At 46.3% G+C, this 25,794-nt stretch overlaps 1 protein-coding gene across 1 annotated transcript in view; it reads right to left on the reverse strand.

The window, feature by feature from the left end:
- Nucleotides 1–4,581: 4,581 nt before the first annotated feature.
- Nucleotides 4,582–25,794, reverse strand: part of LOC147693331 (extracellular calcium-sensing receptor-like) — a 93,147-nt gene continuing 71,934 nt past the window's right edge. Inside the window, exon 4 of the mRNA XM_086935935.1 lies at nt 4,582–5,501. Within this exon, the coding sequence (XP_086792061.1) occupies nt 4,582–5,501 (920 nt within the window). The remainder of the gene's footprint in view (nt 5,502–25,794) is intronic.

Here is a 25,794-nt window from a genome sequence, read left to right on the forward strand (position 1 = left end):
TACTTCGCATTTTCAAAAAAATCTTCTGCTGGATCCCCCTCGAGACAAGAAAGACTGTCACCCACGCACTGGTCACGAGTCGACTGGATTACGGTAACACACTTTACGCCGGAATCACAGCAAAATTACAAAAAAAACTCCAACGCATCCAAAACGCATCAGCGAGACTCATATTGGACATACCTCGCCAAGATCACATCACCGGACACCTAAAAAGACCTCCACTGGCTTCCCATCAACAAGAGAATTACGTTCCGTCTTCTCACCCACGCACACAAGGCCCTCTACAATCTAGGACCCGAATGCCTCAACACTCGACTGTCCTTCTACACACCCACCCGCCAACTAAGATCGTCCAATCAAGCCCTCGCCGCAGTTCCGCGCATCCGAAGATCCACCATGGGTGGCAGATCCTTCTCCTTCCTGGCTGCCAAGACCTGGAACTCACTTCCCACTCACCTCCGCCTTACTCAAAACCACAAAAAACAATTTGATGGACAGAATGTAGATCAATGTCTTACATTCACCCCAGTACAAGGATCTGGGCCTAAATCCATCGTTTTTTGCACTCCACACCACCCTGGGTTAGATAATGGCTTTATGCAAATCAGCTCTGACCCTGTGCCCCATGGGAACAGTCCAGTCCGGACTACACAGCCATATCTTTCCCAGACCGGAATCAAGCATCCGAGGACCGGACCGGTTTCGAGGTAACACCTCTCATCAGCCCGGCTAGCTTGACTCCAGTGGTGTGGAGGCTCTGGGACCCACGTCTGAGCTTCCCCAGTACATTCAGGGAGAAAATTACAAAAAACTATTTGATGGACAGAATGTAGATCAAAGTCTTACATTCACCCCAGTACAAGGATCTGGGCCTAAATCCATCGTTTTTTGCACTCCACACCACCCTGGGTTAGATAATGGCTTTATGCAAATCAGCTCTGACCCTGTGCCCATGGGAACAGTCCAGTCCGAACTACACAGCCATATCTTTCCCAGACCGGAATCAAGCATCCGAGGACCTGACCGAGGTAACACCTCTCATCAGCCCGGCTAGCTTGACTCCATGCTGTATAGTGTTGTTGGTGGACGAAAATGTGAATGACAAAACAACAGACAAATGGATGTAGCTAGCTGGCTAAAAGCCCTTATAAGTAAGTATAATATAGTTATATAATTTTGCTAAATCCAAAAAAACTTGGTTGACACCAGATCTAGAAACAGATTACATTTCTTTGAAATGTGCTATGCTAAACTACAAATCTGTCCCCTCAAATAGAAGTGTGATAGTAGATAATCTGGATCCCTAATCGTTCCCCAAGACTTGTGTAGGAAAAGGCATTAAAGAAACAACATCTGGTCAAGTCAAGTATACAGAAAAGAAGACTCCAGGTAAGCCATGGGTGGATTCCAAGAGAAATCATTATTCCGATCAGGTGAGCAGAAGGAACAGTTTGCGGTCCCAGCATTGAATGCCGGTAACCGTCGGTCTCGCAACATATTTACAGCAGGCACCATTTCAATACCTGCATCCTCCCCTAGCTCCCCCAAGCCAGCTGTTCATCCGCCAACGCAACATACAAAAACCTATGTCACACGTAACCGAATGCCTGGCAACGCTGCACCAACATTTGTCACCCCGAGTGGGATGGGTATGCTCAGACGTGAGTCCCGTGCTCTCCATGCCACTGGAATCAAGCTATCCTGGCTGATGAGGGCTGAGAGCCCGAAACTGGTCCTAGGATGCTTGTTTCCAGTCCAGGGAGGACCTGGCTTGGCAGTTCGGGCTGGACTGTTTCCGTGGGGCACAGGGTCAAGGCTGATTTGCAAAAGGCTGGGTTCAAACTGGAATGGCATGGTGTGCATAAAAACGATGGATTTAGGCCCAGATCTCTGTACTTGGGTGAATGTATGACATTGTTCTGCATCCTGTCCATCAACAGTTGTTTTTGCATTTGCCAACAATGAGAGTGGCACGAGCTAGAAGAGGTCTGGCTCGTATGACCTTCATGACGAGGATAAGCTGCAATTAAAAATGCGCAATTACATAAAATGCGCACATGTGCATGTAACAGCTTGGTTAAACGAGGCTTCTCAACCTCTCTCAGACACTCTTGAATCAAGCTATTACAACATTATTTGAATCGGCGAGGAGGATAAAATTAGCAAGAACTTCATGCCTAGCACCATTCTCAAGAACTTCTCATTGGCTTGCAAATTAACACTTGATCCTCTACAAGATTCACACCTTTTACCAGTAGATGGGTAAACAAAATACATGTATTAAATACTGCTTTGGCTATTCAGAGATTATCTTTGTAGTGCATTTTAATATGAAATGGTGCTCCCTAAAAATCCCAGACTCATCAAATCTCTCAATCTTCCTGGACAACCATAACGTCTTGCAACACACGAAGGTCACACAACAACGGAAAGCAATGGTACTTGTGTTTTTTCACAAAAGACAATGGCAGTGTAAAATAAGGCATGCCTAAAGAAGATACAGATATTTGAGCTTGAATGGCATCAAAACAGAATTTACATGTTCCTCACCAACCAAAAAGGTAATGAAAACTTGATGACAGATGACTTACAATCCTTCACAAAAACAACTTGAGTTCCCTAGCAGTTAACTTGGCTCCTTACAGTTTTTACTCGATGAGTGCCCCATCCTGAAGTCTCTGTGCCTTTTACCAACGAAGAAGGTTTTTCATGGTTTGGTGATCCAGGACATACACTAAAAATCGGCATATGCAATGACTACCCAATTTATGGTGTACACATTCTAGCTAGTGCTGAAGGAGCATAGATTTTAAATAAGGCAGATGACCCTCTTAATTGTAAATGGAACAATCCCTGATTATCCCTAGATTGGAAAATGGGCTGGTGACCCTCACTAGACTGCCCAAAGCTAGCTTGGCCCCACTCAGAGCTACCTTGAAAGCATTGGCTAGACTTACAACGGGCTCGAGAAAATATGATCACATTTCCCCCAACCTGCTGCAACTAAATTGGCTATCGATTGAAGGTAGAATCCGACTTAAAATTGCTTGTCTGACTCATAAAGCCATACACCACAATACCCCATACTTCCTAGCAAATAAGCTTGAGCTAACAGGCTCCAGCCGGAACCTCAGAAGTACATCCACCCTTCTTTTGAAACACCCAAGATTCAAAAAGAAAAGATCTTACAACAGTGCTTTCACCGGTCTTGCTCCGAGAATCTGGAACTCCTTGCCATCTGAGATCCGATGCAATTCTTCCACTACTTCCTTTAAAAAACTGGTCAAATGACTACTAATAAACGAACGTTAACTCCCTATTCCTGTGATCATGCTCCTCTGTTTTGTAATCACCTAAATCTTGTAGTATTACACTGATGCCTTTTTGTATATTTTTACCTCTCTTTGATCCAGTCCTAGATGGCTATTGTATGATGTTTTACACTGGGTGTTCTATGGCACTGTTGATACCCCACTAATCTTTTACTTGAATGTTGTCCCACACGCTGTAACTTCACTTATCCCATTATGCTCATACCCTGGCTTCCACCAACTTTGTACGGCGCTCTGATACCCCTTTGGGTCTTGTTCGCGCTTTATAACACTTTTCAAATAAATAAACTTTTAGATATGTCTGCAAAACTCTACTTAACCCGCTAAGTCTCTTTGACAATGTAGCCTTTCATCGTCAATGACAGCCTTAAAACTTCGGCCCAGTCCCTGGTACTCTCATACTCGACTGCAGGGATGGATTCATAAATGACCTTAAAAATAACATGACAGAACCTCTTAGAACTGCACCCTTCAGCACATTAGGTGGCTAATGTTCCCCAAATTGATTATAGCTCTTATTAGCTAGTGTCACTTAAATGGCTATCATAGGAGGCATATCATATTCCCAGACAACACATCTGACAGCAGTACATTTATACACCACCGTGCCTTGCCAAAATAACAGCAGCTCTCCACTGGCACACAAAGTCTTAGAGTCAAAGGCACCCTCAAGATAGATGACTTCTGGTTGAAGGACAAAATTACAGTGTGATATGGAATGTACCTATAATATGGAATGACACCATAATATGGATGTCCCTATGATTTGTAATATCCTGTTGACAGAAACAAGACTGGTGCCACCTCTGCTCCTTTTGAAACACTTACTGAAAGACAGTTTAATAATCATACACAGGGATAGGACAACCCCTTCACTAAAGTGTCATACGATCTGTGTTTGTCACTTTCCTGGTACTTCACAATCTAAATGCCACTTTCAGCTCCAGACCTATTTTTCCTTACCACACCATGTCAGTCTATGTTGTTTCTTGCATTGCCTAGTGCTTCATTATTACTGCATACCCTTTGTGGAGTCTGTCTTTGCAATATTGGCAGCTACATTGATCAGCATGAGTTCTTCTTTACCATGCCTTAAAAAGCATGTTGCTCATAGGCTTGGTCTCACTATGTATGCAGGAATTGGGAATATATTTAAATTCCTGTTTTTTTGCATGTACGGTGCAGTCCATGCAATATAGTACCTCTAATGCATATATACATAAATACAACTAATGAGTTACTCTCATTAAATCCTTTTATTACCAAAGTGGACTTTGCCAACAACACGTTGCTTGGAATTCATATCAGGCCTGAACAGAATGATATAGCACTTGGGAAAGAATATACACCCCAGCAGCCCAGTACTGGAGCACAGGATGGCAAACACCTCCACCGCCACCATGTACTTCCCCCGCGTGCTCAGGTACGCAGGGATGAAGGAGATCCACACACTGACAAACACCAGCATACTGAAGGTGATCAGCTTGGCCTCGTTGAAGCTTCCAGGCAGATTCCTTGAGAGAAAGGCCACCATAAAGCTGACTGTGGCCAGGAGGCCCATGTATCCCAGCATGCAATAGAAGAAGATGGTGTCTCCTTCATTACACTCAAAAATTACCTTGTTAATATAAGACACTTTGTTTAGTTCTGGGTAAGGGGGTGAAATAATTATCCACACAACACAGATTAAAGTTTGTATCAATGAGCAGAATAAAACAATAGTGCTTGGAGTCTTTAAACCTAACCACTTTCTTGCAAAGCTTCTTGGGTTTGTTGCCATGAAAGCAAGAAAAACAATTACAGTTTTTGCCAGAATACAGGAGACACTGATGGAAAAAATTACCCCAAAAACCGTCTGCCTCAGCATGCAGGTGAGCCTCCTGGGGCGGCCAATGAAGATGAGGGAGCAGAGGAAGCAGAGCATGAGGGCGATGAGGAGCAGGTAACTGAGACCACGGTTGTTGGCCTTGACAATGGGAGTATTTTGGTACTTAATGAAAACTAGAAGCACTGAAGCTGTGAGGAAGGTCATTGAGGAAGCAGATATTGTGAGAGTTAGACCCAATGGCTCCTCCAATGTCAGGAATTCCACAACCTTTTCAATGCATTGATCTCGTTCTTCATTGGACCACTCGCTGTCTGGACATTTTGTGCAGGAGATCATATCTGAAAAAGGATTAAAACTAGCTTAGACATGTTTTGATAAAAACAATTCAAAGCAATCTTCATTGGTGCCTGGGAAGGTGGTGCCAGGCTTTTATCTGGTTTAGCCTGCAGATTATTTTTCAGTCACAATTAGAGGCTCAACTTCCAGAAGAGTTTTCAGTATCTCACTATCAGCCTGAATATATCTGTTTATTTGAGATCTTGTCTCTTAAACAATAAATAATTAAAATTTAATATGTGATCGCATACATTGGAAAAGAATTCACAGCAAATCATTTACACAGCGCTTATACGAAAACACAGCTAAAAGCACATATAGGTTAGAAAAGCAAATAATTCAGCAGCCAGAAGAGTTCACATCGTCTGCCTCCCCGGGGCAGAAACGGAAATGTATTCAAATATTCTTTGACTACTCTAAGATCTTCCTCCGAGGGAATTTTAACCAGAAATGGAGCTCCCAAGAGGAGCCAGCCTCATCAAACCAGTCAGTGCTCCTGTACAACTTTGACCTCTCAGAATACCAAGGGCAAAAGACAGACCCCCCCTCCTATGGATCAGGAGGTTGCCCTATCTTGAGGGGGACCCCAAACCATTCAGGGGCCCCCATTCTACCCAAAGCCTAAGAACATTTGCGAGACATAGAAGACTCGGGGTCCCTTCTTACATTATGTAGAGGGGCCCAAACATTTTGCAATATGCCACTATGCCATATGCCATATGTACAAAACTGGAAGGTTGCACACAACAAAAGAGGACTCTTGAACCTTGTTTTCTCCACAGAAGAAAATGTCCAAATAAGAAGCAGGCACTGAAGATTGTATGGCCCCAAAAAATATTCCTCTTCTCCTCACCAAACAAGAAATTCAAACTTGGTGATGGATTGGTTAATGCACTTTACAAGTGCGATTTTAACCCCAAGTGGAGAGCTTGTCTCCTTGCACTTTATGCTTAAAAAGAGCCTCAACCTGAGCTCCCAGAATAGAATGTTGAGAGCTCTGTTGAAATCTATGGCGCGGCAGTGAGCTATAAGCGCTGGTTCAGACCTGCTGCCATCAGCACTGCAATGTCCTAATCCACAGCCTCTGCCTCCTATCAGCCTCTGCCCCTGGGGGCAGATTTACAAGGAAGTGCTGCAGCACCACAATGCAAGGCGCCCTTTGGCTGTGCCAGGCTGCGGCACTTCCGAAGTACAGGAATGTGACATATTTACAATAATATGCTGCATTCCTGTGCTCTCCTCTGCACTTGCGCACAAACTGCTGCCATGCGCCGGCGCAGGAACCCTTGCACCATGGTGCAAGGGTGGCTGCGTCATGGGGAGATTGTTTTTGTGCAGGAAGGGGCACCTTCCTGCACAAATACAATCACTACAGGCATTTTTCTCTTTCAATGTGTGCTGTCACACCTGCGCATTGAAAGAGGAAAAAACGAGGAGAAATGAAAACATTTCTCCTCGTTGGGCCTCGCTACGCCACCGCTAGGGTGGTGTAGCATTCAGACACATTTCCAGATTTACGATTCCTCATAAATCTGGAAATGTGTCTGGTTCCATGGTTGCTGCGTGGGAACACCCACAACAACACCCATGGAACACCCCTGTCCCTCAAAGTGCTTCGTGTAAAGAGTCTATATTTACAGGGACAGGAAAAGCCATGCAGGGTGGCTTTTCCTGCCCTTGTAAATATGGAGCAGTAACATGCGCCACCGGAACGACACAAAAAGTGACGTACTGGTGGCACTGGGTGCTTGTAAATCTGCCCGCTGGTATGTGGATTGTTGGTGTTGCAGGGAGAGAGACAGAAGCTGTGAAGTCAGCAGAGGCACACCCCCTCCTCCTGCAGGGCCTACTATAGGCAGCATCAGCTGTGAGAGGATGGACCTCTGCAGATCCACTCTCTTCCGCTGCCTCATCAAAAGAAACAAAGAAGTTTGTCAACAAGAGACAAGAGAGAGCTGGGTTTTTGGAGGCTTTGCTGTCTCTTTCCTTCGGTGACATTGGTCCAGTCCATGAATGTCAGTTATTGCCAGGACATGGTATGGCAGTGTGCGCGGTCCAGGCAGTAACTTACATGATTTGTCTGAATCAATGTCATGGAAAAGAGGGGGAGTTTTTACACCATGGGAGTGTGTCTTATTTATAAGCTTTTTTAAATGAGGACTCGCTGCCTTCGTAGGGTGAAATGTTCTAATGGAATTATAGCCCCCTGCAGTAGACTGCATGCTAATCAAAGTCCAGCTCCCTTCTTATTTTCTCTTGACTTCAGCTTAGGCCAATAACACTGGTGCAGACCTTTAAAGACTAAGGACCAGATTCACAAAGGTAAACTGAGATTAAAATCCAACTTTATGACTTTCGTTATTTACAGACGGCATTTACGAGTAGTAAATTTACATATAGATTCATCAAAGTCCCCCTTTGCGAGTCTGTATTAGCGATTATTAAGGAATCGCTATTACAGGCGCGCAAAACGGGATTCATGTAGAAATCGCAATATTTTTTGCGATTTCTACAGCTTCCTTATTTGCGATTCGCAAATTGCGAATCGCAAATAAGGATGTGATTTCCTATTCATTCCTATGGGCCTAAAGGCCCATAGGAATGAATGGGGAGTCAATCCTTATTTGCGATTAGCAATTAGCGAATCGCAAATAAGGATGCGATTTCAGGGGTGCCAGGGTGTCCAAAGGACATGTAGGACATGTGTGTGTGTAACATACAACTTAGAAAAATGCACTAAAGTGCATTTTTCTAAGTTTTCGCTATTTACCACGAGGTTACACTTCGTGGTAAATAGCGGCACCAAATTGCGAATTTGCAATTTTTTAAAGGTTCATGAATAGCATTTAAGGAATCTCTAATTGAGATTGCTTCAATGCGATTCTTCGCAATTTAGCGAGTTCTGTAATTGCGATTTTTGCATTTGGGATGATGAATACCAAATGCAAAAATAGCACCCGCAAAGGGCCGGATTCTCAGAATCTGGCCCTTTGCGAGCTGATTTTACTTTGATGAATCTGGCCGTTAGACTTTTGTCTCAGTTTACCTTTGTGATTCGGGCACCATATTTACAAACGATCATATTGTATTGCATTACAGCACTTCCTTTGTTCTTCATGGCACTGAATTTGCACCAAAACACTGCCCTGAGCACATGCAGTATTTGGGGTATTGTACTCTTTCTTCTGAGTCAGGACCAGTCAATGTACCCTGATGGTGCCTTCCATGCACTGGGTTAAAGATTATTCCATTATTTAGTACAAAACTATGTCTTGCCTTTTCAGATCAGTTTGTTTGCTGTTATTTGATGAATATTTTATTTATTAGTCCATAGATACCTAGATGTGAGGTAGGACTGGGTTTTGAGATTTGAAGGAAGCATCTGGGCCAAGGTCTCCCTGTTAAGATGATCTGAAGAGGCAGAAGGGTAAAGTTCTGTTCTCGATTGAGGTCTCTCGGCTAATTGAAATTCTAGAGAGCTGGTTGTGGGCCTCCAAGCTGTTATGTTTCTTTGTTCATTCTAGACGTAGTGCTCTTAGTTTGTAAGGGCAAAATTCTAAGCATGTCTTTTTCCTGTAGATCTTGAAGTAAGTTCTTTACTTTTCCTGCATCTTTGCCTTTTCTACATCCTGCCGGCCTACTTTCAATTCGGCGCCCCTCTCCAACAGTGCTTGACGAGCTTTGGTGAGGACTTATTGTGGAATATATTGGCAAACTCGTGCTGAGGGTATTAGTGTTGGCAGCACCCCGCTCCCCAGGGTGCTGTGCCGTGTCTCCAGTTCTCTGCCAAGCCTAGCTCCTGGAGCCTGCGCGTCGAGACGCTCCCCGTTCACTGTCTCGCACCCGCTATCGAGGAGCCTCCGCGACGGAGGGACGAAATGTCACATTGGCCTTTAAAAGAGGAGCAGATAAAATTCCGGGATGTCTCTGCCTGTCTCCGAAGAGGAATGGAAGACTTTAGATCAGTGGCAGAAGGATTTTTACCAGAATGTGATGAAGGAAATTCACCAGGCCTTGCCCTTGATGAATGGGCTCCTAGAAGTGAGGACGGGGCGCTGGCTGCATGCGGTGACCGCCGTTGCTTTCACTCACCGAGGGATAACCGGCAGTGAGCAATTGCTATTCTACCCCAGGGACCCCTGGTGACCGGTATGGGCTGTGGGGGGGCTCCGGTGTCCTGTGCTCCCTTCCTCTGGACAAAATTCAGTGGTGCTTTTGCAGAGAAAGATTGAGTCCAACTGCTTCTGCCCCACTCGGCACCAGTTTAGCATTCGGGCCTTCTGTGGTCTCTCAAAAGCAGGGCTTCATCATGGTGGAGACCTATCCACCTCATCTACGCTTACACAGGGATTTACATAGGCCCGGTCATGACATGCCTGACTTTAAAATAGCGGCCTTCGCTGTCTTTGTTTGTTTGTTTCTCCGGCAGCAACTATGAAATACCACAGTTCCTTCTCAGATACTGAGCTTACCTAGCTGGACTACACCAAGCGTCGCCATCTCCGCCTACATGTGGATTTAAGCAGTCACATCATCCAGCGGGGATGTTTCCCTGTGCGTGGAGTCCCAGCAGGGTGGCCTCTCCTCTATCCTCTATTGGGGACTTGGTATTCTATATTTGACTATGCAACTGTAGGTAATATACCTACTTCAAATTGATTATTCTTGTTTTTCCCGACTGCTGAGACCTGAGCAACATGGCTGATGCCTGGTGGTGCTGTTATATAGCTGTAGAAGAGATTGGCCCCAGCTTCATCCCCTTGACCATCACCTACCCAGCCGGACATTGGGCATAGTTCACCTTGTCTCCCCGCTGTGTCTTCAGCTCCCTCTCTGGCTTGTTTCTATGCCCTCCCCCCACCTTCTTCTTTTATTTCTATCCTCGTAGCCTATACATCTATTCTAATCTGTTTTTCCCAAATGTTGAGACCCGAGCACCATGGCTGATGCCCGATAGAGTTGCTAGACAACTAATGAGAAGATTGGCCCTGGTTTCCCCCTTGACCGTCACCTACCCAGCCGGACATTGGACACAGTTCTTCCTTGTCTCCCTGCTATGGCTCCTTCCTCCCCTCCTTTCCTAGGAATTCTCTCAACCTCGTTGTTTGTTTACTGTACATTATTCCGTCATTGCAACTGATGTAATTTGTAACGCAATGTTCCTCTGTTATAGCACTCTGATGCCTACGGGTATAGCCAGCGCATTATAATCCTTTTTATGTACCTTCTAATGCAACGTTCCCCTGGTTAAGCGCTCTAATACCTCCGCGTTTAGATAGCGCTATATAACCGTCGCAAATCAAATAAACTAAAAGCTGTTTTTTCCTGAACTCTGAGACCTGAGCAACATGGCTGATGACAGGTGGAGCTGATTGACAGCTAATGAGGAGATTGGCCCTGGTTTCCCCCTTGACCTTCACCAACCCAGCCGGACATTGGGCATGGTTCCTCCTCGTCTCCCCGCTATTACTCCTTCCTCCCCTCCCACCTATGAAATATTGAAACATTGTTTATGTGCACAGTACCTTACTATGCTCTTGTGTCTGATGTAACTTGTAACGCAAAAATCCTAAATGTAAAGCGCTCTGATACCCTCTTGGGTCATGTTCGCGCTATATAAAACTTTATAAATAAACAAAAATAAATAAAAATAAATTGCTTTTAGTGGAAAATACATGATTATGGCACCTTTTTCCAAAAAGTGGATACCAAGGGATTCAAAGTGTTTGAGCTAGTCACATCAGTCATATTGTTTGCCCATTATTAGACAGTACTTTCTCTGGGGTGATGTCACTAGTTAGACTAGTCTCATTAGTTTTACATTATTTGACCATGCAATAATAAGCAGATAGTGCAAAAAATTTCAGTTTTATTGAACATACCAATGAATGCACAATCTGTCATTTTTGCCTATCAGAATCTATCACTTGCTCAGGTTCACTAAGTGAGTTTCTCAAGCACACTATCTGTGGACTTTGTGCCAAACTTATATAAGGCTTTTGGAATTATTGTTGAATTTTTTAATCCTTCATTTTTGCCAATCTCGTTTTTGCTAACCTCACCACTGCTAACCGGTGCTCAAAGGCACTGTGCTTACATCCTAAAACATGATAACATTAGTCTAAACCCAATTGGCATATTTAATTTACTTTTATCTTCCAAGTAAAGTGTGACTACCTGTACCCAGGGCCTGTGAATTAAATGGTACTGGTGTACCTGCAGCACTAACTGTGCAACCACTTAAGTAGCCTGTTGAATGTGTCTCAGCACTGCCATGGCAGCCTATGTATGCAGTTTTAAATTGCAATTTCGACCTGGCATTATAAACCTTAACCAGGCCTAAACCTTTCTTAATAATAGATAGAAGTTCCCCCTAGGGTAGGCACTAGATAGCCCATAGGGGAGTTTGAAGCATTTTTAAACCGTTGGGCATGTACTTTTGAGTTTTACATGTCCTGATAGTAAAAAATTATTCAGGTCGTTTTTCAACACAGCAAGACCTACCTCCCCCATTTTTCCTTATTACGTTTAATAAGTAGTAACTTTCAATTGGAATCAGGTAGGAATGTCGGGTTTTGTATTTACAGAATTGACATTTTAAAACTTCTTTAATGGTAATAAAGTCAGATTTTAAGTCACCATTTTGAAAAAGCTACTTTTTGAAAGTTGGCATTTTCTTATCCCCTGCAAAAAGAACAGTTGATGGACGGAATGATAAACAATGTCAAACATTCACCCCCAGTGTGGAGATATGGTCCAAATCCATCCTTTTTTTGACCACCATTGCATTCTAGTTTAATTCAATCAATCTGCAAATGAGTCTTGACCCTGATCCTCATGGGCGCTATCCACCCCAAACTGCCATGCCAGGTCCTCCCTGGACCTGAAGCAAGCATTCTAGGACTGGTTTCGGGGTATCACCCCTCATAAGCCAGACTAGCTTGAATCCACATCTGGGCATACCTGTCCTACTCGCGGTGACAAATGCAAAAAGGACAATTGATGGACGGAATGCCAAACATTGTAAAACATTCACTCTCCAATCATCTTGTTGTGTTTGCTATTTTCTTATCCCTACAATTTGATGCCTGCATCCAGGGTCACTGGTCTAGGTGTAGCGCTCAGTTGGCCTTGGTGTATTTTTCCCAGACAGTGAGACAAAGAGAAAATAGATGTTGTAAAGATTGGCCATCTCTTGTTTGATGAGGGGGTGCTGTCACATACCACACTTGCACTTCATAAAGACTCTGCCTGTGCACACTCACAAAATGTTTCACACTAGTCTAGTGCCCCCAGACATGTTAGGGCCAGGGCAGAAAGGAAGGAAATTCCAAACACCTATGGGTGTGGAACACTCCGGACCCTTCACTACAAAGCTGGCACCAAGTGTAAATATATGCCCCTCAGATGCAACTCTTCATTACACCTCTGAACCTGTAGAAGACACAGAAGCACTACTGTGCTGCTTTGCTGTGAGAAGGACTGCTACTCCGCTGCCCAACTATACTTCTATTCTCCTACCTGCATCCCAAGTGAAAAGGACTGGACCTACATCTTGAACTCAGGACCATCAGACTGTCTCCAAGGGCTGATCAGAGCATCAGGGACAGAAAAGGCTTCAATCACCTTGTACCCAGCACCTGGTCTCAGCAAGCTTTGAGTCTTGTCCCCAATTCGTGCTACATTAGTGCCGGGCTCTTGGAAGTGGGACTGACAGTGCCCAGCTTGTCCAGTAGTTGTCTCTTGGGCAGAAACAATGAACCGCACTGCATCTCCTTACAGCTTTACATCAGAAATGCTGCTACGCAATGCATTCCTGAAGCATGACCTCTCATCACAGCCCACAGATCCTTGGAACAATCACTGCACAGTGCATCCCCAACGCAGGTCTTTGCATTGCAAGCCTCTGTCTAAGGCATCCATGACAACGATGCAGGACCTTCAATCAATAAATCCATCACGTCATTTGTATAGCGCACTACTCACCCGGGAGGGTCTCAAGGCGCTGGGGGAGGGGAAAGTTACTGCTCGAACAGCCAGGTCTTGAGCTGCTTCCTGAAGGCAAGATGGTCTTGGGTTCGCCGAAGGTGGGTGGGGAGGGAGTTCCACGTCTTGGCCGCCAGGTAGGAGAAGGATCTTCCTCCGGCGGTGGCTCTGCAGGTGCGTGGTATGGTGGCGAGTGCGTGGCCGGTCGATCGTAGCTGGCGGGTGGGCGTGTAGAAGGTCATGCGGTCGTTGAAGTACTTGGGGCCCAGGTGGTGGAGAGCCTTGTGTGCGTGGGTGAGGAGTCTGAACGTGATTCTCTTGCTGATGAGGAGCCAGTGCAGGTCTCTCAGGTGTTCGGTGATGTGGCTGTGTCGGGAGATGTTGAGGATGAGTCGGGCGGAGGCGTTCTGGATGCGTTGGAGTCTTTTTTGAAGTTTTGCTGTGGTTCCGGCGTAGAGGGTGTTCCCGTAGTCCAGTCGGCTGGTGACGAGTGCCTGGGTGACGGTCTTCCTGGTTTCCGTCGGGATCCATCTGAAGATCTTGCGGAGCATGCGCAGGGTGTTGTAGCACGAGGATGAGACGGCGTTGACTTGTCTGGTCATTGACAGGGAGGAGTCCAGGATGAAGCCCAGGGCCGGGGGCCACCAGAAGTCGTCCCAGGCGGAGGGTGATGATCCCAGGATGAGGACTTCCGTCTTGTCCGAGTTCAGTTTAAGGTGGCTGTTCCTCATCCAGTCGGCAACGTTTTTCATCCCTTCGTGTAGGTTGGCTCTGGCGGTGGTGGGGTCGCTGGTGAGGGAGAGGATGAGCTGGGTGTCAGCGGCGTAGGAGATGATGTTGAGGTTGTGCTGGCGTGCGATGGCTGCGAGGGGGCTCATGTAGCCATTGAAGAGGGTTGGGCTGAGTGAAGATCCTTGTGGTACGCCGCAGATGACTTCGGTGGCCTCTGATCTGAACGGAGGGAGGGGGACTCTCTGGGTTCTTCCGGTGAGGAACGAGATGATCCATTCCAGTGCTTTTTCTCAAATTCCGATGTTGCTGAGGCGCTTCACTAGAGTTCGGTGGCAGACGCTGTTGAATGCCGCAGAGAGGTCCAGGAGGATGAGGGCCGCTGTTTCCCCGTTGTCGATCAGGGTTCTGATGTTGTCGGTGGCTGCGATCAGGGCGGTCTCGGTGCTGTGGTTGACCCGAAACCCGGACTGTGAGGGGTCGAGGGATCCGTTCGTCTCGAGGAAGGCGGCCAGCTGTTTGTTGACGGTCTTCTCGATGACTTTGGCCAGAAAAGGAAGGAGTGAGATGGGACGGTAGTTCTTGAGGTCGGTGGGGTCCGCCGTTGGTTTCTTCAGGAGGGCGGTCAGCTCGGCGTGCTTCCAGCTCTCCGGGAAGGTGGCTGTGTGAAAGGAGGAGTTGATGGTGTCTCGGAGATGGGGTGCGATGGTGGCGTCGGCTTTGTTGAAGACGTGGTGTGGGCACAGGTCGGTTGGTGATCCGGAGTGGATGGAGTTCATCGTGCGGGTGGTGTCTTCGGTGCTGATCGGGGTCCAGTTGCAGAGGGTGGTGGTGGCGGGCGTTGGTTCGGTGGTAGGGTGCGTGGTCTGTGCGTCGAAGCTGTTGTGTATGTCGGCGATCTTGCGGTGGAAGAACGAGGCGAGTGAGTTGCAGAGGTCTTGCGAGGGAGTGATGTCGTTGTTTCCGGCGCTGGGGTTGGAGAACTCTTTGACGATGCTGAAGAGTTCCTTGTTGGCATGGGTGTTGTTGTCCAGTCGTTCTTTGAGTGCCGTCTTCTTGGTGGCGCGTATCAGCTGATGGTGTTTGCGGATGGCGTGCTTGAGGGCGGTCCTGTTGTCTGTGGTGTGGTCAAGCCGCCAGGCTTTCTCGAGGGTGCGGCAGTTCTTCTTGGATTCCTTGAGTTTGTCAGTGAACCAGGGGGTTTTCTTGCTGCCGTGTCTGCTGGGAGGGTTCTTTAGTGGTGCGAGGTCATCGGCGCAGGCGGTCAGCCACTTGGTGAGGTTGCTGGCTGCTTCGTTGGGGTCCGTTGTGCTGGTGGGAGTGTTCTGGCTGAGGGAGGCGGTGAGCTGCTCGGCGGTGATCTTGCTCCAGCATCGGCGGGGGACCTGTTGCGGGTGGTGGTGGGTCGTAGTTTTTTTTAAGCTGAAGTGGACGCAGCTGTGGTCGGTCCAGTGGAGTCCGGTGGCGTGGCTGAAGGAGATGTGCTTGCTGGATGAGAAGACTGGGTCAAGCGTGTGGCCGGCGTAGTGGGTGGGGGTGTTCACTAGCTGCTTGAGTCCGAGGTTGGCGAGGTTGTCCAGCAGGGCGTTGGTGTTTCTGTCGTTGTTGTTCTCCAGGGGAAAGTTGAGGTCTCCTAGGAGGATGTAGTTGGCGGAGGGAAGGGCGTGCGGGCTGATGAAGTCTGCGATGTCTTCGCTGAATTGTGGTCGTGGTCCCGGTGGTCTGTAGATGAGGGTGCCGCGGTGGGTGGTCTTGGGGTCAGTGTAAATCTGGAAGTGCAGGTGTTCAGTGGCGGTGAAGGTTTCGTCGGAGTTAGTTGGGATGCGGATGGTGTTCTTGTGTACGATGGCGATGCCTCCTCCCGTCTGGTTGACGCGGTCCTTCCGGGTGATCTTGTATCCGTCCGGGGTGGCTATGGCGATGTCGGGCGCTGAGTAGGCATTCATCCAGGTTTCGGTGAGGAAGGCGACGTCCGGTGCTGTCGTGTCGAGCAGGTCCCAGAGTTCTACGGCGTGCCTGTGGATGGAGCGGGTGTTGAGCAGGATGCACTTCAGGTGGTTGCTGCTGGTGCAGGGCTTGGCGGGGGCCGTGCAGGTCCGGTAGCAGGAGAAACGGCAGGCTTGGCAGGCGATGGGTCCGTGGTTGCGTCTCGGGGTGGCTCGGTAGCAGGCAGGGTTCCGGCCAGTGTTGAGTGCGTTGAGTGTTGCGGCATCGTAGGTCCGTCGGGTCGTCTTGCTTCGGCGGGGGCCAGGGGTCCTGGCACTGGGCGCGGTCTAGGCACGGACGGGCGCAGACGGACTTACCTTTGGCGCACCTTCGGCGCTCAATCGGTGCTCCCGCTGCACGCGTCCGCTGCGCGGTCGCTCAGGGGGCGTCATAAGTGAGGAGCCGGGAGGGAGGAGCAGCTGGGTGGCGGGAGCGGGGCGGCGAATGGAGTCGCAGGGGGGCGGGGCCGCAGAGAGGCAGCGGCGGGAAATCCAAGGGTCTGCGGGCAGCAGGGATCCCAGGAGCTGCGGGCGGCGCTCGAAGGAAACTGCAGGCAGGAGGCGGCAAGGCAAGGCAGGCAGGAGCGGCAGCAGAGGGTGGAGCGACCATGCCCTGAGGAGAGCTGAGCGGTCACCAAGCAAAGGACCTTGCATAGCAAGCCTCGCCGATGGCTTCCTCTGAACCACCGCTGTACTACACATCATCAACTCTGGACTTCGCATCACTGCTGCATCTAATCGGACCAGGTTCTGCACAATGCATCCATGAGGTGGGATTTCTCAATGCCATGCAGCCAATATTAAAGGTACTTTATGCAGCAGAACTAACTAGGCTCATGTATCCAGCCCATGCTCCATTGCAGTTGGCCTGAAATTGTGGCTTTGTCCAGGTCTGGTGCAGACTGATTTGCATATGGCCATGTCTGAACAGAGGTGGCAGAGTGAGCTAAAAAATGATGATGGATTAAACCCAGATCAGTTGACTGGGGTTGAGGAGTTGCAATGTTCAACACTCCGTCTATCATCCCCTTTGGTTTTGCTTTGTTCGCTCTAATTGGCAGGGTATGCCCAGACGTGGGTCCCTTGCTCACTTTACCACTGGATTCAAGCTAGCCTGCCTGATGACGGCTGATTAGCCAGAAACCGGTCGCAGGATGCTTGTTTCTGGTCCAGGGAAGACATGGCTTGGCAGTTCGGGCTGGACTGTTTCCATGAAGCACAGGGTCAGACTGATTTGCATATGGGCAATTCTGAACTGGGCTGGCGGAGTGAGCCAAAGAATGATAATTGATTAAACCCAGATCAGCTGACTGGGGGTGAGTGCTTGCAATGTTCAACACTCCGTCCATCATCCCCTTTGGTTTTGCTGGTGCAACCTAATAACCACAGTTGGAATTTGGTGCTTGTAGGCACTATTTTCACTTAAATCTTTAAAATTGCATATCTCCGGTTTTACTGGTTGCGTTTTGTTGCACTGGTCCAAAATAATGTATTCAATTTCACTCTTGTAAATTGGTAAATTGGTGTGGCATTTTTATTGGGTTTTTGTTTCACTTTAGTCTGTTTGAAGTTGATGGAGCAGGGTGAAGAACAACATTTTGTTCTAACCTGTGAAGTTAACCTCCCATAATATATAACTTGACTAATAAGCATGTGGTGAAAGTTTTAATCAACTTAGTTTAAAATTGCAAACATTACACTCGGGATTAACTAACGTGCTTTATGTTGCAAATGCAAAGAACACATCGCGCCGTGAGGGGAACGGCTGTCATACCTGCACTTTCCTTTCCTCCCCTGCCGTGAGGGCAACGGCTTATCCTCCATCTTCGCGCACTGTGCCGTGAGGGAAACGGCCCAGAGACAAGCACGCCGGTCCCACTAAGGGGCTGAACCACAACTCCCAGCAGCCCCGGGTCAGGCGCAGCGGGAGCAACGTCAACAACGCGCCCTGCGGCGCATTCAGAGAAGGGCACGCCTCCCGTCCCGCGGGACGCGCGCGGGCGGCGCCGGGCTGAGCCCGGGCAGAGGGCGGGCCATCTGTGGCCATCAGGGGCCAGCAGAGGTCGGGTCGGGCCACCCCCCTTGGCAGCAGGATGGGGAAGCGCAAACTAAACTCCAGTGAAGGGGAAGGTAAGATGGCCAAGGTGCCCCAAAAATCGGAGACTATTATTTCTTATTTAACTTCTACTGTGGGGACATTAAACGACCAAATTGCTAACGTAGAGAAGGAATTGGGACTTGATTTACTTACAGACACAGTGTCCACTTTGAATGTTGAGACATCTCCAAGTATTGCACCCCCCATCCCCTTAGAGCCAGACTTTACTGTAGTTAACCCGCTTCAGGTTGTCCCGGATAACCCGGTCTCTGCAGACACTTCTCAGAGAGCCAGCTCGGGGGTGACGAGGATACACGATGAAAACACAAAAGCGACTAGTAAAGGTACTAAAAGGAAGAAACCCCTTAACCAGACCAAAGGGGGTGTGGCTACAACATCGAACCTTGGCCTCCCAACTAATGTATTGGAGTTGATGGAGGAACTAATTGAATCTCATCTGGAGCCTGTACTTGTGAAAATTGGCAAGGATCTAGTGGACTCTTTGAATCTTTGTGTCTTAAATATTGTTAAGAAATGCAAAAACATTGACAAATTCCTGAAGGATCTGAGGGCTCGTCTTACAGGTTCCAATGAAGGCAGTGCCATATGTGCAAACCAAACTAGGGCGACCAGTCAGGAAATAGATACGGATTCCCCCCTGGGTGAGGACATGCAGAGTAATTCAGAAAGATCTAGACATCAAGAAATGAGGATGAAATCAACCCTGGGGGTTCAACGACATCTCTTACCCGTTGAGGTTATACAATCAAGGTCCCCAGGCAAAGATCGACACACTCATGATCTCCATACCTCAAAATTACCCACATTACATCTTCCCCCGCAAGCTGCTCCTTTAGTGGTAATTCTGTCTGGAATTCCATCCCTAAAAAATGGTGTCGTGGAAAATGAGAATTAACTTCTGGACAGAACTAGAAGGTGGTGCTCACAGTTTAGCAGTGGGAGCATTGATATTGCCTCGAGTATTATTACGGCCAGAAGGGTTGAGTGGGTGGGGAAACAGAAAAAGACCATTCCAGCAGATTGTGTCGTTGTTAATTTTAATAGAGCAAATATTGTGGACACTTTGTTATGGGATGGCTCAGAGCTTGATGGTCATGGTATCAGGCCACTTCCTCTGGGGTACTTTTATCCTCCACCCTCTTTCCCACAACCCCTAGCATGTTTGCCTATAGTTCCTCTGACTCATTGTTCTACCCTGAATGTTAACAACACAAAACGCTATTCGTATCAATTTCAACAGGCCTCCTTGAGGGCAGTAAAAACGGTCACGACCGACAAGACTGGTGTAGGACCCAAATCAGAACTAACACTAACAAATAGATTTTCTGTCTTATCGAGTCTGAACATTAATGATTGACAACTACCCATTGATACTGTTAACATGCCCAATAATGAGCAGAATAAGCAGCTACTATGCCACCCCTCCTACAAAATATTTAGCTGGAATGTGGCGGGGCTGAGTAAGAAAGTAAAGGATGACAGATGGTTACATTTTGTGGCACAACATGAGATTATTGCTTTACAAGAGACCTGAGACACAAGTGATCTATTTTATTTTGATGGTTATTGTAGTTTCCAAGTTAAGGCCACCCCTGGTCTGGGAGGGAGACCTAAAGGTGGCTTATGCATTCTAAATTCACTTAGACTCCCAGGCTCATTTACCAAATTGGGGATTAATTCAGTAAATTTACAAGGATTAGAATGGATCCGTCCTAAATACCCAAAGATTTTAATTCTGAACTTTTATAACTCGCCAGAGAAGGATACACAAAATATACACCTGAATACACTGGCTTCCTTTTTAGAAGTTTATAAGTCAACACAAAATGCTTTATTCGATATAATCCTAATGGGTGACTTTAACATACACCCCTGTGCCTGGGATTGTCTGGTTAAACATCACATAGGCCCACCTGGCTCAATCTCCACTCACTTCGAACAATCGCCTCAAGGTGAGTTGCTGGAAGAACTCCTTGCAAACATTAACTTATACGAAGTTGAGGGAAGTGGAGGGGAGGAAAGGGCCCCGACTTTCATACGTAGAGAGGCAGAGACAGTAATTGATTATATTTTTGTTTCCCCTGGCATAGTTCACGCGGGTTCCTCTTTTGAGGTCGTAGTCTCGGCCTTCAGCGACCACAACCCTCTGATTTTGTCCTTACACAAGGGGGGGGCTGCACACAGCCAGAAGGAAAATGAGGAATGTAATTTCGACAAACTTGTTCCTAAAGACTTGGGGAGGAGGCTCAATTGGGCCAAGGTGGTCCCAGACACTTTTATGCAGGAGTTAGAGCACAAAGTAAAAGAGGACATGGTAATATGCCTAGATAATTTGGCGGATGGGAAAGAGGTCATAAATTCCTTTACAAATATCTGCGCTCAAGTCAGACTTGACCTAAAGTGTAACAAGAAAAGGGATGGTCCAACCAACCAAGGTAGTTTGATGAGACATGTTCAAAAGCTCATAAAGAACTAATGTATGCACTAAAACAAAAATCAAGAAATCAGGAGCTAGTGGCTGTACTTAGAAAAAATTACAAACTTACCATAGCTAATCGTAAAAATTGCATAAAAATGAGGCATGGGAAATTCTTATGTCAATTGATGTACTTAGAGATAGTTCTAAATTTTGGGCTGTAATTAACCACCCCTATTTTGCTGATACAAACAACATGGTGATGGACTCTGTGATCCCTGATGAGACATGGGTTGCCCATTTCAGCAAAATATACAATAGTGCGGAGGATCATATATCAATGTCGGTTCCCACAGACAATGGTGTAGCCCCCCTTCCGCGATTTAATGAGGCAGAGGTACAAAGGGCTATTGTAGAGATGACGAAAAATAAGGCTTCGGGCCCAGACGGTCTATAATACCCGTTTAAAAAAAAAAGGCTCAAGAACTGTCCCTGCCTGTTACAGGCCGATCTCTCTGATTGACTCTGCCGTCAAAATCTTGGGCAGAGTCATTCTGCAGAGACTCAGTGAACACCTGGAAGAGAGGAGGGTCCTTTCTGAATTACAATACGGGTTTAGGGCCAAAAGGGGTACTCTCGATCAATGCCTCAACCTCCACATGTTAATTAGCAAATACACCTTGGCTAAGGAGGGTCTGTTATATATGGCCTTTATGGACTTATCATCGGCCTTTGATTTGGTCAATCGCACCAAACTCTGGGCGGTTTTAATCAACATACGGATAGACCTGACTTTAGTAAACTATTTAGCGGCATTGCATCAAGATCTGCGTGCCACTATTAGAACCAACAGAGAGGGTGGAACTACTAGCTTTTTTAGATCAAAACGAGGCGTAAGGCAGGGGTGTATCTTGGCACCCCTCCTATTCACCTTATACATAAATTCCCTTGAATCAACCTTGAAGGGGTCCTCATCTGACGTCCCACGCGTGGGGAAGTACACGGTGCCGGTACTCCTCTGCGAGGATGACGCGGTACTGCTTGTCACGGATCCCCCCCTGTAGAGGAGGATGTTTATCCACAGGAGCAAAGATGAATGTCCCACACACTTCCAGACAGCAACGACCTAAGCGAGAAGAGATAACTCGCTCAAAGTCAGTTGCTACCAAAAAGTGTGGGGGGAATTTTCCCAGGGAGTATACCACTCTCACCCAGCAAGGACGATGTAGCTGCAGTCTCGATGGCAGGAGATGGCTGGAAAATAAACGTACAACAATACTAACCTCACCAGTAGTTTACAGGGTTAATACATAAGTGTTCAACATAGCATTCCACTTACCTCAAAAGGTGAGCGTCAGGGCTTTAAGCTAGTAGTCAATTCAAAACCCAGGAGGTACAGAAGGGAACCTGGATAACTACCAGCAAAGATATCTCCAAGGAAGAATGTATACAATTCCAGTCCTGCTCCTAAACTTAAGACAGAACAAGACTGGGCCACACGAGCAGCTGTTGACAAGCTTGTATCACTTATAGAGCTAAAGACAAAGTGACACGGCAAACTCCCACTTCCAGCTCATAAACTTAAGACAGAGCGGAGTGAGGAACAAATAACACACAACACAAACAATACACACAATACACACACCACGTCCGACTCTTAAACTTATGACGGAGCGGAGCGGGTGTACATACAACAATACAATGCAAGAAAGACGTACAAGCGTTCCACTCGTAAACTGAAGCCGGAGTGGAGCACATAAACAAACACACATGGAATCCCTCTGTTCACTCTGCAATTAAACGTCAGAGAGGAACGGCGAGAAAATCAGGGCTGAAGCGCCAGTCTCACTAACAGAAACGGGGAGTGAATGACCGGCAGGTAAACAATGCGGAAGGGAGAGAAAGGCACCGGGGAAGGAGGTGCCGGGAAAGGAGAAGCTGGTTGGAAGCAAGGCTTCTGAAAAGGGCGGGAGGTTCAGGTAATGGGAAGGATACGGGTAAGGAAAAGGAATACCGGGAACATAACAGGTAATCAAGGGCAAATACCACAAGTTCAGAAAAGGAGCAAAACGGGAACGTGAAGGCAGACAGGATCCATGAACGCTACGGGAACCTCACGGAGCAGGACGCTGAGTAGAGGGGGAGTGGTCACTAACCAAGCAGTAAGCCCAGCAAGGATTCGCGGGTGAAACTCTCTTTTCTGCTAGTTAGGGAGCGTCTCAAAATACTGTAACATAATGCAGTAAGAGAATTAGGGAATGTCAGCAAAAGATCTCAGGGGTACAATAACGAATGCGGAAAGGAGCACTCTACGCAGCCCTGAGGAATCTACGTTGAACACTCATGAATGTGGTCAGATCAGAACACCCCTAACACTGCTGGCCCGCACCAGGGTAGGTCTGCAGAGACTCTTGGACGATTTTGGGGTATTTATGACCTCCCTGGATCTACAGATAAATAACAAAAAATCACACGTTATGGTTGCAGGGAAACGCCCAAAAACTGTAAAGATAAGAAAGTTTCTATGCAACGGCAAAGAAATCTCCAGGGTCCCGGTTTTTACCTACTTGGGCGTCATATTTGACGAAAGGGGCACTTGGAGGCCACAATTAAATGCCAAAGGCTTAGCTGTCACCAGATCAACTTCTGCTTTACTGAGCTTTGCAAAACAACTGGGATCGCGCCCAGTAGAAGCACTGTTGACAGTTTATAAGTCAAAAAGCCTTTCAATAGCAAAGTATGGTGCTTCCCTATGGGGTTATCTACCACAAGGCAAACTCCAGGTGGCGAAAAATAAGTTCCTTAGATCCCTGCTAGTGGTCCCCCAATTAACCCTAGTACTCTCATTCCATACAGAGCTGGGTCTTGGCTTCATCAGTGACCAGTTACAGCTAGCACCTCTGACCTGTTGGGCCAAGACCTGGCTGAACCCTGAAATTAGCTTAAACCATTCTATCCTTAAAACAGTATAGCACTGGATAAAGTCAATAAAATCCCATGGTTGGTTTACATTAAAAACACTCTTTGTAAACTGGGGAGGCCTGAACTATACTTTGCCCCGAGTACCATCAAGAAGGGTGACGTACTGTGGATTAAGAACAACTTTTTGGGACGTGTGGAGATGGAACGGGAGGAAATAGAGGTCCAAAAACGGGAGTTAGAGCTAATTACATACTTCAGACTACCCCTAAATTGGAACCCTATCTGAATATTGTGACCCGGCCCTTCCATCGTAATCTCCTTGTGAGATTTAGACTTAATATCATCCAGTATTCCTTGGGGAACTATCCAGTATGGGGGAAATCAGATCCATCTATCCCCTGTAGCTGTGATAGTTTCTCCGAACAGACACTGATGCACTTTATTATGTTCTGTGGCCATTATGAGGAATGTAGGAAACAGTTTTTATTACCTATTTTGAAAGAAGCAGGGTTCACACAAGTCCGGCCCGCTCTCCGTTACCTACAGCTCTTGAGCAGCACCAGAGTAATATTTGGGGTCGCAAGTTCCTTGGTTGCTGCTATGCGTATTAAGTCTGAAAAACTGAGGCTAAAAGTTCTATGATATGTGTTAATAATTACTATCCATTAGTTCTACCGATGAAACGCTCTATCCTATGTAAATATATGAAATTGTTCTCTTAAATGCTCTTTTTAAATGTAATAACTGTTTTTATACATGAATTGTTTTTAACACATGAATTGCCTTTTTTATATATGTGATGGAATTGCTTTTATGATTTTAATTAATCGAATAAAGCTTGCATTGACTTGACTTGACTTGATAATAAACTAACCTTGTCTATTGTCTTTGTCAGTATTAAATGAGGCTGTTTAACTAATGGCATGTGCTTATTATATGTGCTTATGTTATGTCCTTTTGTGACAAAAGCTCATGGAGTTTGCCAGTTCCTGGAGGAATAGTAATTATAAAAGCTGCCTGACTGTGCTTCTGCTAGGTAACATAATTAACCCAATTAATTATTAGAAGGGGGGCGGGTAACAGAATGGGTCTCAATTCTTTAATTAATTGATGTCTTGTGTTTGTTTAATAATAGTTTCCAAAGTGAGGCCTGAAAAGTGGCTTGGGAAAATATGGCTGACAGAGATACAGACGTGAAACTTGTCCATAGTGGAGCCTTGCATTTACGTAATGGAGATGTTTGCTGCACAAACATTATTAATAAAAAGAAAAGACTTTTGCTTGAATAAAATGTGCTCATGGAGAGAAGGCCCAAGGACAGGAAGAAGATGTGTCTGCCAAGTTTAGGAAGTAATGTTCTGAGCTCAAAAAATGTAACATTTCTGGGAAATGGAGAAACGTGAAATTGAATGAACAATAGGGCTTATTTCGAAGATGACCTAACGGTAGACTGACATGGCTCAGCCAATGAAAAGTCAGGATTTTGTTGAAAGAATGTAGAATCTAGAGAGTTTAGATAGAGAAAAGGTATAAAACCTGACATCATGAGCAGGGCAAAAAGCTTGCTTCCCGATTCCTGAATGACGTGCTGATGGACTTTTGGCGCACGTAAGGACAGCAGATTTTAAATGATATTTTCCTTTTCAGGTGAAGTGAGAAATAGACAGGGAAATAGAATTAGGGTATGGAAACTGTTATTTGCTAATACTTCATGTTTCTGATCTTGCTTTAATAAATGTCAGTTTAATAATTCATTTCCTAATAAAATGCTGCTTTCTTATTTGCTTTTAAAATACAGATTCTAAAACGTAAATGAAAAGACAAGCTGGTCTTGTTTATTCATGGTCTAGTTACTATCAGTTGATCCAATCGCCTTAGTGAACTGTTTAATAAATAATAAATGTTTTAAACTATGGTAAAGATGATAAACTGCAGTTGTATATAATAGTGTAAATATTAGGTGAGAGAATTTATTAATAGACCACATGATTCAGTTGCTCAAAAATTGTCTCTTTGGTGTTAAGGGCCTGTTTGAGTATTTCATAATTAATGGTGAGTATTGAGGTGATAGATAGCGTTTGTGAGACAGTTTTTCTACAGGAGCGCTGGATCAATTACTTGGTAGCAGAGTTTGGTTA

Source organism: Lissotriton vulgaris, chromosome 8 (assembly GCF_964263255.1).
Source record: "Lissotriton vulgaris chromosome 8, aLisVul1.2, whole genome shotgun sequence".
Classification (NCBI taxonomy): Eukaryota; Metazoa; Chordata; class Amphibia; order Caudata; family Salamandridae; genus Lissotriton; species Lissotriton vulgaris.